Here is a 16,883-nt window from a genome sequence, read left to right as displayed (position 1 = left end):
CTTTCTAAGGAAGTTTGAATTGATTGTAGATATTTATATAGGCTTGACTATATAAATAGACCCCCATTAATATTTGGTTAAATGCCCCATACAGAGCTCATAGAGTTTATGAAAATTGGTTGGTTTCCTGAGACCCTTGGCTTTTAAGCAAAATCCACAAATTTTCAATAGATGCCTAATGTTAGACTTCTTTGTCTATTTTTCAAACTGGTATCGATTTGGGCATGGCATCACTATCTCATTAAAAAAACACCCAATTGTGTCCATAACAGTTCTTACGTTTGAAAAGCACATCTGGACCCTTCCAAATGTTGTCTTGTCTGAAAATAAAACCTTTCTGTATAAGACATTTTTGAGTGTGAATGCGGGCTGATGTAAAATTCAGGCCTCAATATGGATGCAGAAGCTTCTTTCTAGGTCACCCTGTGCTCAGTCCATGGCATTGTAGAACTCACTTGCTGTGGACTGGTGTTCCAACTGTTTCCTTAAACCTTGGTGATTCCTGAATTATTCCTGATCATCCTAAGATATTCTTCTGTGTGTGAAAGTAAAAATTTTCTTCCAGATCTTCGGAAACGTTTTACAACATTTTGAATGACTTGTATGGAAATATAATTGCTTAGATTCTGCCGTAGTTTAGAAAACAAACTCTTCAGTCGTTCTGAGTATCATCTAATCCACTGACCTTTATATTTTGTAGCAAACAGAAACAGGCTTTTGTGACATTAAAATAAATGGTGCATAATGAGTCTGCATTGGAAAAAAACTTTTCAATAAAATCCTTAATAGTCCCAAATAAACATGACATTTATGCAGATGAAGGATGCAAAACCTCTGTGGGCATAAGTGCCTATATAAACACTTCTACTCATGCTGTAGTAAGCTGCTCCAGATTTTAGAGCAAAAGTCTGGTTGCCAACACAGTGGTTACAAAACACAAACAGGGATATCTTAGGACCCAGACGGAAAAATAAAGAAACACCCAGCATTGACCCAGTCCAAGTAATAACTCCTCAAGTTCATGTCCTCCCATCTGAATCTGCGGCAGTGCCGCTCACATCTACACATACAGATCATTCATTAACACAAACTCATCAAGCAGACAGTTGTATGGAAATGAAAAACTATCCTCTTCACATCTCCTAGTGTATGTTTACCCAACACACACACACTCACTTAGAGCTCAACAAAAGAGTGTATTGCGTGACTAAGTGTACCCGCTCACACTTGCTCTCTTGTCTCTCTGTTTAATGCTGTGTCACTGCTTCTCTCCTTCCGGAAAAATACAGCCTTCTTATGTTGTCTGGACAGCTCAACATCCAAGTGGCTGCCACCCTTCTGTGTGTTTCTCACTTAATAACAGACATAGACAAGCAGGAACATAAAAGCCAAGTCCCTTAGGCCTAGAGTAATGCAGTAAATGATGAACAATAAAACAAACACACAGTGACCCACATGTACATAACGGAGTTTACTGTAAACAAAACCCAGGCGAGACTTTATGTGCACTGAACTACCCATTCTGTTTTCATATCTGTCGTTTGACGACAGGATTTCATGCCACAAAAAAGTCTTTACATCCATGCAGATCCAGTAACAAGGAAATTTTGAGCATTGCTGCCAGTGTGTGTAATGATATCACTGCAAGATGTGGGTGTCTGTTAGAACACATGGCCAAGCAGAGCAGCTTTGGGACAAAACAAGGGCAATAGGATTGTAAGATTAGCCCTTAAAACAGTTCTGAAATCTAATTGGAGGGTCTGGATAATTTTTTATTTTTTGTGTTTTATTTTACTTTAATAATACATAACTGGGAAACCTTTATTTATTTATTTTCCTTATGCTTGCTAACCCTTCTGTAATTTTATGGTCACCTTTGCAGCGACAGCAGACTGTTCTGCTAAATGAAGATGTAAAAATATGTTGGTTTTTAATTTAAAGCATGTTTTAAACTGAACTCACAGATAATTAATGACTGCAAGCCAAAATCTAGTTGGTGCAGTTCATGTTGGCCAAAAAAGAATAGTAAATTGTAAATAAATCTGTAATAAATCATATGATTGTAGAGGCCTAGACAAACCTTAAGCAGCTGTCAATTCTATCTGGAAAACATTCAAAACATTACAATTAAAGAATCTCACTTATTAACTGCCCAAGCACGTTTTTTAAAATGTTTTATCTTTCCTTTTCCTGTTGAGCAGTTTGATTTGTGTTGATTTGTTCTGTGTACTATTTTTTTGTACTATATATATGTGTGTGTGTGTGTGTGTATGTGTATAATATAGTTTTCCAGATTTTGTTTTGAAACGATGATAAAATTTGGTTCTATATAAATGAACTTGTCTTGTCTTCTATCTTTCAATTCAACTTAGTTTAATTCATTGCAATTTAAGTCAGTTCAGTTTAGTTTCAGTTTATTCACATTATTTCAGTTCAATTCATGTCAAGTCAAGTTCAGGTCAGTTTGTTTCAGTTTAATTTAGCTAACTAAAATATAGTTCAGCACAAACCAGCGCAGTCGATTCAATACAATTTAATTCAATTCAGTTCAAATCAGCTCAATTTGTTTCAGTTCAAGTCAGCAAAATTCAATTCAGTTAAATTGTTTTTAAGTCAGTTCAATTCAAGTTCATTAAATTCAATTCAGTTCAGATTAATTAAATTCAGCTCCAGTTCAGTTCATATCAAGTCTTTTAAAATAATTTAAATTTCAGTTCATATTATTTCAATTAAGATCAATCCATTTTACTGTAAGTAAATTAAAGTCAATCCAATGTCAGGTCTATTCCATCCAGTTCCATCTAATCTAATCCAGTTCAATTCAATCTAATCTAATCTAATTCAATTATTTGATCAGTTGCATTGATTCTAGTACAATGCAATCTGAATTAGATCTAGAAGCAAGTACAAGAGATTAACTTCTACCCAATTATAATACAATACTAACTGATCTGTTCATCATAAAATGTCAATAAAAAAATTGCCCAATCAGGGAAACCAGCAGACCACATCTTGTCTTAACTTCCTGCATTGCTCCATCCTGACCAAGCACATAGTGATGGTAGAAAGGAACAGCTCTGTTTTTATTGTTCATCTGCTTTGACATGAACCACATAATCAAGCATCATTGTCCTGATAAACAATATTTGCCTATTTTTGATGTATTGTGTTTTATACTAGAATTCATTTTGCTCACACGTGAATTTACTACATTTTATAGTAGTGCCCCACTTTTTGCTATTTTTAAATGTTTTACAAGCACCACCATATTGACAGACATTTTGAAAATGTGGTACAACAGATTTTGAAAAAACAAGAATAAAACACAGTTCTTATCTATTAATGCTGTGGGACTGTTTGATGCACGTGGTTCAACTATGTGGTCCATTTGTACACAGACGTTAAGGTTTTCATTTTTCAAGCTGGAAAAATTAACCGAGCAGGTCTTTTGAAGTCAGAAGTCTAAGGTGGAAAATCTGAGCTTTCTTACCAGCCTTGATCTTAGAATTCAAAATGGCTGCCTGGTTCACATGTTGATTGTACAATAGATTTCTATTCTTAGTGAGTCTCCTGGTCTAATAAAGGTGAAATAAACGTACGCATAGCAGCAATAGATTTAGGAATAAATAACCATGTTCATTTTGCTTCTGACTACAGTATTTTATCTTATCAAATCTTCAACAAACATTTGTGATATACAATCTTCTTTAGTGAACATGTAGGTAATGTTTAAAAGTTCAACATGTAGAGAGTGAGCCTCCTTACTGAACATTTTAATTAGCACTGCTAATGCTTCTTTAAAGGCAGTTTGAAATTTCAGTATTAGGCAGAATGATTATTATTCTCACTGTGAAAAAAAAGCTAGTTGAAGAAAAAGGCCAAATACTGTCTGCACAACTGGGATAGTAAGATGAGTTTTAAATACATAAAATAAATAAATAAATAACATTTTATTAAAAAAAAAAAAGATTTTACAATTATATTATTCTGTCTGTTCATATTATATAAAAGCCAAAAATAATTATGCATTAAATTGTTTTTAAATAGTTCTTTAATTAATCAAGCACTATTTCAGACACTATTTGTGCCTGTTTTGTCCAAGAAATCAGCAAAATTAGTGGAAATGTTCCTAAATGTTCCGAAGACTATTGAGTTTGATGTCGGTCCTAGATCCAGATTCCTACTTCAGAGGTTAATGAGATGCAGAATAAGTTCCTGCTTCATGGTCATCTGCTTCAGTTCATATTGGGAGTTCTACAAGTGTTCTCTTTCTGTGCAGGTTCTAATAAAGCAAAGATCAATGCGCTTAGAAAATGTTTCGTTTTAGCTGATGGTGCTAATTAGCTCAAAATCTGTTATTTATTTTATTAATCTTGCAAATAATTACACAAAGATTAAAATTATCTTTTTTATTTAGAAGCAGACACAGCTTGTGGTCGCCTCGACAAGAAGTCATGCTGTGAACACTTTGTCTCAGTTTCCAGTTGATTCAGGAGTCCAGCACGGACATTATTGGCTGCCCAGAAACTGACCAGTCCTCAGGGGCCACAGCCACAAGACGGTCCCATCATTAACAGGTTGCTGTGGTTGTCAAGGGTCATTTAGGCACATTAGACATGGTCCGGCTAGCTTCTACTGCTAACCACTTCTTACAGTGGGAGACTGCTGGAGGCGACAAACGTTAGAAGTCAGTTCGCTAAGAAGAAACCCCGGTCTGGATCTGAGAGGGAGGTAAGGGACCTCTGGACTCAGGCCATGGATGGAGCAGAGACACAGAGAGGAGGGGCAGGGGTGTTTAGAAGTGGGTGGCTAAGTACACACCATGAAGAGGTTAGAGGGGCTGGTCTTGGGTGATTTATCCGTGTGGTTTCACCATATGACCTGGTATTCTGAAACTACTCCCGAGCAGACACACAGATTCATTCTTTCCCTAAAAGTTCAGTAGAGGAAACTTGGGAGAAGAAAGAACCAAAGTGATTTCAATTTAGTTCAGGGTAAAGGATTTTGAAGCGGTTCTATGTTAAATGTGCAAATGTAGAATATGAAGTATTAAAATAAATCAACTATTACCACCTTACCTGAAATAAATGGATAATTCATGATAAACTATCATTTGTTAAATCTGTACTGACTTGAACTTTTAAGACTTTTATAAATAATAAGAAATAACAGAGTAAATCAAATTTCTTGATGTTAGACTTCAATTACAAAATGTAATCAACTGCTTTCAGACCAGAATTACATAATGGCCACTGGATTTACTATGAATTTAATAGCTGTAAAATTGTTGAACACTACATACAATGGCTAAATACTCATGCCCATTTTTTAAAGGAAACTTGAACTTTCACTATCAGGCAGCATGATTATTACTGAGTGTTTTTGACTGCGAAACAAATGGAAAACAAGCCTAAGTCATGTCTGCTCAGCTGGGATACTAATGAGTTTTGAATACATTCATCTTTTAAAACATAATATTCTGTCTGTTCACATTATATAAAAGAGTGAAAAATAAATTGTTTTTAAATGTTTCCTTAATTAATCAAGCACTATTTTATTTTAGACACTGTTTCTGTCTGTTGTGTTTGAGAATTCAGCAAAATTATGATAAATTATTTCTGTTAGCGCTTAATATATGTCAAAAATTATTTACTTTTATTTTTCAATTCTTTGTTCTGACAAAGTTCAAGGATTCCGTGTTTATTACAGTTAAATAGACTCAATACAGTTTTGCTTTACTTTATTTTTACCTAAAACTTTCATTAAATAAAGGTAAGCCTGCAACTTTTGTACTTTATGATCATCATTCTTCAAAACTTTATGTCTTACGTATTCTTACACACATTTTATTTTCTCAAGTGTCTCGACAATATTTAGTCACAATAAGGAAAAGTGTAGTTTTTCAATTCCAAGCTGATAAATTGCTACTATCTGAACGAACAAGAGGCTGACTGGGGCACTGCTTTACAGAACCACCTGTGTGCATCAAAAAAGCACCAAGTAACCTTATGCCTTAGAATGTCAGAAGACAGCTATGCTTAAAATTTCACATGTTTGCAGCCTGCCAGCAGTCCACTGCTTTGGTCTGGTCATGTTTGGCCTTTGCTAGGACGTTTGTTGGTCCAACACTAAATGTGCTTCGGCCCAGGACCTGCTTACTTTGGCCCGTTAGTGTGGTTGTGTGTGTTTGTGTGTAAATGTGTGTGCAGTTTTCAAGCTGAATAGAAATTGTACTTGGTATTGTCAGGTCTCCTGGGGTTTCTAACACACTGAGCGCCAAATGCCTTGAATCGCCGAGGTGAGACGGTTGAGATTGAGAACCCATTAGACATATAACACACACACACATACACACACACACACACACACACACACACAAAAAGGTCTCATTTGAACATATTTCTGGTATTTGTCTTTAAAAGACTTATGGTGAAGATGAGTGAGTCACAAGATGTTCAGGCATATCTGTGTCTCCAGTCTTATGAGGACAAAAATTAAATACCTAATGATCATCAATGAAACATTTCTGGTGCTTTTTTTAATCTTTTGTTGCCTGAGGAAGCATAAGCCCTTTTTCAGCACTTGAACTCCTGCTTAGTCACCATACCCTCATAACTGGAGCTCTAAAAGGAGGAAAATCCACAAACAATGCATCTTTATAGTGTGTAAATAATACCGCCCTTTTAGGAGAGACAGGATCAAATCCATGTGACAAAGATATGACACACTACCTAGATTTTGTTAAAAATTAATGGCTCCAAATGGAACTTAAGGAGGTGTCGAAGTTAAAGTGAGAGATCGGATACTGCCAGGTACCAGTGAGTGAAGAGGTGCTGTTCAGGTTTTTCAAAGACGAATTGAACTTGATTCCGATGTGTCACTCCTCTTCTGTGTAACATGTATGCAGAGTATCAATTCTCACTTTGGTGTAAAAAAAAAAAAAAAGGATGATTGTGCCCTGCTGAGTCATGCTCAGTTGAGTTAAAAAAAAAGAAGAAAATCAGTAGAAGCTATGAAACTGATGGCAATGATTTTAAGACTTGTCTCTTAGATTAAAAAAAGCATTACTGATTATAACAACTCATTCACTTAAAAGTAAAAATTTTTTTATAAAGTTGATAAAAAGTGAAAATTTTATATAGATATAAATTATAAATAAAAATAAGTCAATAGGTGACATAAAAAACTAATAGTGTAGGTTACTCAAAATTGTAGAAAAGAAATATAATAAATACCAGTTATAAGGCTGCGACCATCAAGGCGCACAATTTCAAAATATGTGAAAATAGAAATCATTCAGATATCAGTTTTTTTCTGCTCAACTACACACAGGTATATCAGCTATGGTTATGGTTATATATTCTGTTAATGTGGTTTGCTGCCAGTGCATTTTTGCAGCATGTAAAACCGAACAAAGCTGATTTTATGAGTGCTTCGAAAATTATCATCAACAATGAAAAATAAAAATGTTCAAATAAACCAGCTGGCTTCCCTTACTATACAAGTTAGTTTTTGATACAAAAGGGTATAAAGTCAGTCAGTCAGTCATTTTCTACCACTTATTCCATAGTGAGTCGCGGGGGAGCTGTGGTCTATCTCCAGCAGTCTATGGGCGAGAGGCGGGGTACACCCTGGACAGGTCACCAGTCCATCACGGGGCAAGGGTACAAAGTGTTTAGTTTAAACAATGTCATTTATGATTTTATTTATTTATTTATTGACAGTTTTGTTCTTTCACTTTGTACTATGATTTTATGAGTTTTTATGAAGAGATATAGCCAAAACCAACTGACAAAAGTAATCAGCAAGAAAATAATGGTCCTTATAAAATAAATCATTATCTAACATTGAGTTTCTATTCTCACAAAATTAATAAACAAAGTACTTCCCTGTGTTGAGATATTTTTCATTGTAAGGGAAGACATTTTGAGGGGAGCCTTTTACCCACCCCCCCTCCCACACATCCACCCCCACCTCCCACCGCCCAAACCGAAAGCTAACGCTTTGAACTCAGCCTGCATCCAGAACAAGTGAGGTTTCCAGGATTGATGCAGTCAGCAGTAAAACCAAAATGACACTGACTACCTGGGTTAAACCTGCAGTTGCTTCACCGTGCCACTAATCCTGCTCAGCGGTACAACCCCCAGGTCATATACAGCATCAAAGTTCGTGAGTCACAACTCAAACAAAGCAACCAAGTTTCTGGCTGTGTGAATGTCTATTTGCCCTAGAATAAAACAGAGGCTTGTCACTGCAAAAAACGAAGAGTGAGGCGCACAGCCTCACTCACATACCAGCCCTTTGTCCAGTCCCCTGCCATGACGTGAATGAGTTTTCAACCTACCCACATGTTCTTGTCAGAAGTTAGCTGTGTGGGGAAACTGCACTTTACACTAAACCAGACATCAGATCCAGAAAAACTGGATCACTGAGGCAGAGGTGTGCGGCTGTAAGTATAGCAACAATGCAGGAATAGCCTCTGAAAGCTGCATTCTCTGACCTGCTCATCGCTTAGAGTGATAGTTGGCTGTAATTAAAGCTGTGCTTCTGGTAATTGTGCAGCCCAAGCATAATTTCAGGGGGGCTGCAGTGGAAAATCTGTGTTTTCTACATGAGCCTCCCTTTGCAACCTATAATCTACTGATCCTAAAAGAAACCCAATACATAAAATACAGAATGTTCCTTTATTTAGATAAGCTGCTTTTTTGTTTTTTTTAAGGAAAAGGGGCAATAAATCACAAGTCACATACACATGGTTAAATTCATGTACAGCCTCTTGCAAAAAAAATCCTCCACCTTGAACACTACAACCACAAATGTCAAAGTGAATAATTGTAAAATAGTAGGAGAAAAGACGTGTTTTTAAAAATAAATTACCAATAAAAAACTGAAAGAGCTTAAATGTATTTGTATTAATTTTCATTTACTGTGATAGCCCTAAAAAATCCTGCGCAATCTGTTGCCTTTTGATGTCACAGAATTAGTCAATAGAGTCCACTTGTGGGTAATTTAATCTTAGTATAAATAAAACTGCTCTGTCAAAGTCTCAAAGGTTCGTTAAAGAACATTAGTGAACAAACAGTTTCATGAAAACCAAGGAACTCCAAGAAAAGTTGTGGAGAAATTTAAAGCTGGGTTGGGTTATAAAACAAGAATTTTCAAACATCCCACAGAGATGTTCAATCCATCATCTAAACATGGAAAGAGAATGGCACTGCAGCAAACCTGCCAAGACGTGGCCATCTGCTCAAACTGACAAGTCAGGCAAAGAGTTCATCCATCAGAGAAGCAGCTAAGAGGGTAATGGTAGCTCTGGGAGAGCTGTAGAGATCAGGTGGGTCAATTCAATAAAAAAACATTTTATTTAAAGAAAGCCATTAGGCGTATGTTAAAAGTTTTCTACAAGCCATGTATGGGGAAAATAAACCATGTGTAAGACAGTCATCTGGTCAGATGACACCAACATTTACCTTTCTGACTTACATACAGTACGCTATATGTTGTGAAAAAGAACATTATCCTGAACACACGACCCCAACAGTGAAACATGTTGGTGGCAGCACCATGCTGCTCGGATGTTTTTCCTTTCTGTTTTCTTTTGTGTGTTTTTTTTCTTTTTTTTAATGTGTCCTGTCCAGCAGAGTAGCATTCATGGAGATCCATGACAGTAACTTTAACCTGTGAACAAATAAAAAGAAGTGAGATGGAATCTGATTTATTATCTGTAAACCTAACGGTCAGTGTGGCACATCACCACACAGGTGAGGGACTTCCAACATGAGAACATGTTCATAAATGCACGTCTGGACAACAACTTTACCCTCCACAGCTCTTACTGAAATGAGATCTCTTCAGCTTTCCTGTGCCATTTTATTGTTTTTATGCTCTGTAATGAGTGTAGCCACCACTACTCCCAAAGCAGCTGGATAAAATATACTTCATGATGTGCCAAGTTTGCCCTTTTTTCCCTGCTTCATACGCCTGAGTGGCAGCGTTTTGTCTTTCTCCATTAACCGGCCCTGAACCGTGTAAAATGATCTCCCACCGTCTCAGCGGGATGAAAACACAGAGAGGAGACAGAGCAGCAATTGCCAATGTCAGGGAACAGAAGAGCTGCCACTTGTGCTCTGCTCTCATTGACTGGGACGGCCTTGCATGAGGCTCTTTAGCGTCCCTACTGGTAGCTCTATTGCCAGAGTACAACGTTTACTGCTTCCCGCCAATTTGTAAGAATGTTTGCTATTTATGAATGTTATGTGTGCTCATTTACTTCTAATAGGATAAATTTAAGTACAGAACAATTCTTCGTTTTACAAAGTTTAACAAAAAAAAAAAAAGAAAATCATCAGAAAATAAGTTTATTTAAATTTATTTTAACCATCAGAAAATGAGTTTGCTCTATATTCCTTTAATTTAGCCAGAAACAACCCAGAATGAAAGCTGAAAAGTTGGAGTGACAAATGTTGCTATGTCACTTAAATCTGTCAAGATATTCACAAATAAGTGAGAATCAAGGATGGCTGATTAAATGTATTTTTGGAGTCCTAGATTTAACAATCTTTTCATTATGTATGTCAGTATACTGTATCTGCAAAGGGTTAAGGTCAGACATGTATTTGTTTTTTGAAAAGAGATTACATTAATATTAAGCCATTGCCTTTATTCCTATACAATATTGACATGTCAGTGTAACAGTTAAACTCTGCCTTCTTTATTGGCATCTTTAGACCACTGGCACCCTCTGCTGACTAACCACATTGGGTTAGTTAAGAATCTTGATGTCAGATTGTAAATGTAGCTATGTAAATGTTTGCTAGAAATGAGTTTTACATATGTAAACAGCTGTGAAAACCAAAACCTTTTCTGTCAATCGACTTGTCACTGAATCAGTTTATCCTGTGCTGCTGTCAGGCCATCTCAGGTTCTCACTGTTATTTATTTTATTTTATTTTTTAGAAGTGAAGAGACATCTTGGTGCTAGATCTAAACATGTTTGACCTGATTACAATCACTGACCCAATCCTACTTACTAAAAACAGTGCAACACGTCCACAGGCATTTTGCCATTTTGAATTCCCAAACCCTTATACCATCAGTAATTAGTAATATCTTGCTGTGGTTTAGAAGTGTACAAGCTCAGAAAGGACTTGGGTGCTTGGGTTCCCATGAAACAAGCAGATGTCAAACACAAACAGCTAAAGTAATTTAAATATAGAGCAATAACAATCCTCACTGTGGTTTCGTGACATGTAAAAGATCAAAACATTCCTGCTAAGTTGGGTTTATATCAATCTGCTCAAATTACGTTTCTAAGAGAATTTTATTAGTGGCTAACCTAGTCATTTAAAGAACAAAGCCAGTCATCAAGCCAGGCTGCAGACATGTTACTCAACATGATACTATATATATATTAGTAGAGATGCACCAATCAGAATTTTGTGCCTGATTTCCAATCTCTAGTTTTTGCAAAGGTTTGACTTGTGGATTCTGATTTATTTCAAATTAGAATCTTCAGCCACATTTGTCTTGATTATTTGCCTGTTGTGAACCAGTGGAACCTGATCCACTGATTGCATGAACAATCATGTTTCACTTTGAGTGCATGTTCAACTTGCACTTGTTGAAGACTCAAGTTAAGTTTTGTCCCATTATCTTGTGCAGCCAGGAACAGCATATCAAGCATTGGAGCTTTGCAGGGACATGTCCGCAAGTGTAGTTATTGAAACGGACAAAAATAAGACATTTAGCTCAACTGCAAACATTAGATTAGCCATCAAAACAAACCACTTTATTACACTAGTGCCACATAACAAATATAAAAAAAGAACGGGAAAGAACATTAATAGTTTTTTACATGTCTTGTTGCTGTCAGCTGTGATTAATTATTTATATTAGAAGAAGTGATATTACACCATTTGTGACGTCGCTAACACTGTAGAATGGGTTTTACTACTATTTTCAAACAAAGACATCATGATGCTCATGAGTTCCTCTGTACACATTGGTCCTGTAAATTACTTACACCTCAGTGAAAAAAATTCAGCCATCTGGACCGAGTAGACTGTTGGCCTAGGGATCCTGCAGGACTGGATTGGGAGAGGCAAAGGGCTTATATGATGACATAGAGAACCTGTCTTCTCCATTGCTAATGGAAGACATGGAGCATACCTTTCGGGTAACCAAGCTGGTGTTAGCACCACCAGGTTTCGGTTCTTGGTGCTTTCAAGGAACTTTTTCATGTAAGGTCCCTGGGTGTCCCGTTGTTGTCTCCACCTTCCCCATCACAACCAGGGTGAAGCCTTCTCCAGGGCTTTTTAGCAGTCAGGTGCAGTGTTTCACAACTTAGCATTAGCATCAGAGACTGGTGTTGCAGCCTTCAGCCTCAGTGCCATCATCTTTAACCTCGGTAACGACCCAAGCATCATCATCATCATGATTGCCGTCTACACCCCAAGCTCCATCATAACCATCTGTTGCTCTGGTTTTGTCACTCTCATCATTATTAAGTTTCCAGTCTCTGTTCTCCAGGTATCCACGCAGCTCTTCAGCACTCCTCCGATGGTTCCAACGGCCCTAGTGAAGCTTTCCAGACCTGTTTACTGTATGTTCTCTAAGGTTAATCCCTTTAGGTCCTGTGTGCTGTTCTTTGTACTTTTGGGATTGCATCTTGTACTTCTCTGTTTGACTTTTTCCTTGGGTTTGATAAATTCCTTGTGTTCTACTCCACTCATGATAAATAGTCTCCCTGATGGAAAAGAGAGATTCATCTTACAATAACAGTTGAGCAATGGAGTCTCCCTCCCTCAGCTTCCCTCCTTTCCTTCTATCAAAACTACTCCACATTTTCTCTGATTAGCCCATCTGGTTTCTTCATCATTTTCCTTCTCTATCTCAGTATTTAAGCTACTGACCTCTCACTGTTTGTTGCTGGATTTTTCTGTAATACTGCCTCATACTCTGTCAACTTGTTTCTCTACCAGTAATGTCCATGATGCTGCTTCCAAGTTCCTGTCTCTACTTTGGTCCTACAAACAACCTACATTTCATGTCTTTTAAGTTATGGCTAGGATTGGTCCTGTTAAAAATTACAAATCCCAAAACATTTCTTAAGTCAAGCTAAGCTAAAAAGTCTTGCAGAAGTATCTACTTAATTTATTGTTATTGTTAAACCACAAACCAGAGTGTATTTTATTGAGATTTTGTGTGATTTACCAAAACTAAGTAGTGCATAGTGCTGAAATGGTAGAAAAAGTATACATGGGTTTAAAAAACATTTACAAATGAAAATCTACAAAATGTGAAGTATGTATATATTTATATTCACCTCCCTAAGCCAATGCTGTGTAAAATCACCTTTTCCCATCATTACATCTGCAAGTTTTGTTGACTTTTTCCGTTGCAGCCTCTGAAGTTAATTAATTAGAAATCAAAGCAAATTTAAAACAAATAAATTATTTTGCAGGTATTAATTTCTGGAAAAATACGTATATTTAAAAAAAATAAACATTGTTTATATCCACTATGTTGACGAATTAAAAAAAGCATATTTTAAATAGCTTTCTACATCAGCAGAACTAATAACAGCATTCAACATGCTGTATCGTCCAGACTGGAGACAGAATGTGCAGCAGCAGCCGCAGGAAGGAGCATCAGGTTCTGTCATGAACTCAGTGACACCACAACCTGCAGTAACATCCACCCCCACTAGATGGTAATATGACCATTTAAAATCTGCCAGTGAAATGAGCTGGGAGTCAAGGCAGATAAGAAAAAAACAACAACAACTCTCATATTACATTTTGGAGCGTCACAGTTTTGGCTTTTAAAAACAGCAGAATGGAGGACATTCACTTCAGCAGTTCCAGTTCGGCTCCACTGGGCACAAGCACCCAAGTGTGAAAGCGAACTCCTCTAATGACAGATGGACTAGAAGCAATAAGGACCAGCAGATGTTCTGGTATCAGAAGTACAGAAACAACACCCGCCCCCCTCCAACATCCCCAGTGCCCCAAACTGTGACGCTCAGAGATTAGGACTCTTGGGGGGAAAAAATATGGGAAAAAAGCAAAAGGGAAGGGGTGAGTAAAACTGGGAACATAAACGTACAAAAGGCATGAAAAGGGGCGGGAGTGACACAGAAAGTGAGAGTGAGCAAAGCAGTGGGGAGCAGGAAAGAAGGGAGAAAGAAAGAAGAAAGTCAGACCGAGGAGGGAGAGTGTTTTTATCCTCATTTGCACTCAGTCAGAGGGGTCAGTGAGTGCAATTGTTTTTAGTCTGCCTGTCAAAACAGTGTGGCTACCACAACATTCATCCCCACCACTCTCTGTAATGCATGCACACAAATGCATACAAATGCATAAAACGACTTCAGGGGGCCTTTTTACTCCTTTCAAAACTCTGCAGCAACATCAACCGTGCCTTTAAAAACCTGCGTCACTGACTGCACCACCATCATCCGCTCTGTTTGGGTTTGAGCCGTGTCATACACCAGCATGGGGAAGTGAAGAGCTGCAGCATGGAGTAGTCAGGCAACTTGCCCTGAAGAAATTCTGTCTTACCAGGTAAAGCAGGAAGGTGTGCAGGCCAGTGCCAAGACCGACAGAGGAGAGGATACCCAGGCCAACCCAATAGGCACACCACAGTGTCTTCTTCTCCATGTAGCGCACGTACTGAGGCCAGAGAGAAGGACAGTCCACCACATGGCAGAGGCACATGCACGAGTGTGAGGAAGGCGCGGGGTGGGGGGGGTGGGGGGGTGGTGGGGTTCTGAGAGAAAGGGAGGGACAGGCACAGAGAGAGAGAGAAGGTGCATGAGTGAAAGTGTGAAAAAGTGAGGGTGGGAGAGGGCAAGTGAGCAGTAGAGAAAGAGAGAAAGAGAAACCTTCAGAGGGAGAGGTTGTTGAGTTTCGAGTGCAGAGCCGTAGGGTAGGAGTGTTCAGCACTCAGAGAAGAACAGCACCATTATTCTTTTTTGGTGGCAAACAGCTCTTACACAACAAGTAAAGTAAGACAAGCCAAGATCTATCTGTCTCCCACCCTTTCTCTCTCTTTCTCTCTGCTGCTCTGCCACTATCACTCCATCTCTCCATTTACACCTCCTCCTTTGAGACAGGGCAGGTTGTTTCCAGGAGGAAGTATCAAGAACCCAGATTACGGGAATAGAGGAGGGGCCTTCAGAGGGTTTGAAGGGAATGTATGTGGGGAATGGGGAGGCTTACCAAAGACTCAGTTTCCCAGGAAACCCAGCAAACCAAAAAACAGCACATACTGTCTCTTTGCTGCCTGGCAGAATGCTGGGAAGTGAGAGGCCAGCCATGAGCAATTGTTATGTGCTGTTACTGAGAAGTGATTACACAACTCCTGGGTCTTTGCGTACAATGCTAAAAAAATGCTGAGGGGATTTGAAAATAGTGCAACTAAAGCAGAGTTGGTAAAGAAAAAGTGAAATAGTTGTGTACAGATTTACAGAACAACCTGTTGAGTTTTCAGGGAAGTTAGAAAGAAGGCAAATGTGATACTCGTACATTCACTCACTCACTAACAAGCAAATAACTATTTAGAGAATACAGTGCAGAGAAAAAGAATTTTCATCAATCTTACTACTATCATTTTGATTGATCTAATAACACAAAATTATATATTGATTAAAACAAAACACCATAATTACAACCAAAACAATTTCTAACAAAGTACGTGCCTCTTAACCTACAATAAATTACCGGGCATCTCCCCTGCAGTTGCATCACTGACAGTCCCTATGGTATTTCAATATTAATAACAATAACACATGAGTAGTGCAGTCACCTTTTGATGTGGTCCCTCAATATGGTAAGCAATAGAGAGAAGGACAAGAAGCATCACAAGGCCAAACACCGCCTGTCTTTGATGCCAAAGCCTGGATAAAGAAGAAAAAGAAAATGAAAGTAGGATGGAAATGAAGTAAACAAAAACATAACAATGGTGGACAGGGAGAAAAAATGTGCTTATAGGCAGAACATGAAAAAAAAAAGTGATGACTAATCTTGAAGTATGAGTGAGTAAGGGAAGGATTTCATCTGTGGAAAACAGACAGCCTGTTAGAAAGTAGTCAAGCCTCAACAAGTTTTAATCAGTTTTCAAAGCAGCAGGATTTTAGTGAAGATTTCATCATATGCACTCATTTAGCACTTTAATAGGAACACCCTTAGATCTGATACAGGACAACTCTATCCTAAATTATGGTTAAATGTTAACCCAACAGAGAAGGGAAAAGAGTACTGGGCACAATTTCCAAGATAAGCTGAAGTACCTTCCCAATGCTACTCAGAAGTTTGAATTAACACCCACAAAGTCAGAATTATGCTGTTTAAAGTACAGGCCAAAATGTTAAATTGAGAGTATAGATTGTTCAGTTATTACTAAGAGATTAGAGAAAATATTACCCACAATAACTTATACAGACCTGGAAAATCTGGATTTTTCTTGAGAAGAAATGATCTATGATTCTAATATTGAAACATAAGCATAGATCAAGTAAAAAATAAGTGTTTCGCAGAGATTTTCATGTTTGTTTTAGGAATCGGAACACCAGAACTCTTTTTTGTCAGACTTGGATCAACGTATCACTAGATAAACGTGGGGAAGAAAAGCAAAGAAGCACTTTTTTATTATTCAAGGAGAATGGCACGCTTGCCTTCCATGCTTTTACTACAAGGCAACCCAGATTAGAGCTATTGATGGCTGGTGTAATCCTAATTATAATTAGAAACTTTAACATTTAAGTTATTCAGAAATACCAATTCAAAGATATTATTAAAATTCTAAGATGTTTGCATGAGACTCAGAGTTTAGACCGATAGATATGATTCTAGATTTGGAAACAGAACAGAAAATTTTCCTAATGC

General features: G+C 37.7%; 1 protein-coding gene across 2 annotated transcripts in view; it reads right to left on the bottom strand.

Annotated features, from left to right (window-relative positions):
• LOC124876565 (vacuole membrane protein 1-like) overlaps positions 1 to 14,707 on the bottom strand; it is a 70,668-nt gene extending 55,961 nt beyond the window's left edge. For both annotated transcript variants that reach the window (XM_047379456.1, XM_047379457.1), the window contains exon 1: positions 14,559 to 14,707. In XM_047379456.1, the coding sequence (XP_047235412.1) occupies positions 14,559 to 14,657 (99 nt within the window). In that variant the 5' untranslated portion in view covers positions 14,658 to 14,707. The remainder of the gene's footprint in view (positions 1 to 14,558) is intronic.
• Between the last annotated feature and the right edge of the window lie 2,176 nt (positions 14,708 to 16,883).

Source organism: Girardinichthys multiradiatus, chromosome 11 (assembly GCF_021462225.1).
Source record: "Girardinichthys multiradiatus isolate DD_20200921_A chromosome 11, DD_fGirMul_XY1, whole genome shotgun sequence".
Classification (NCBI taxonomy): Eukaryota; Metazoa; Chordata; class Actinopteri; order Cyprinodontiformes; family Goodeidae; genus Girardinichthys; species Girardinichthys multiradiatus.
Note: the sequence above shows the minus strand (reverse complement) of the source record. Positions and strands in the feature narration are given on the sequence as shown.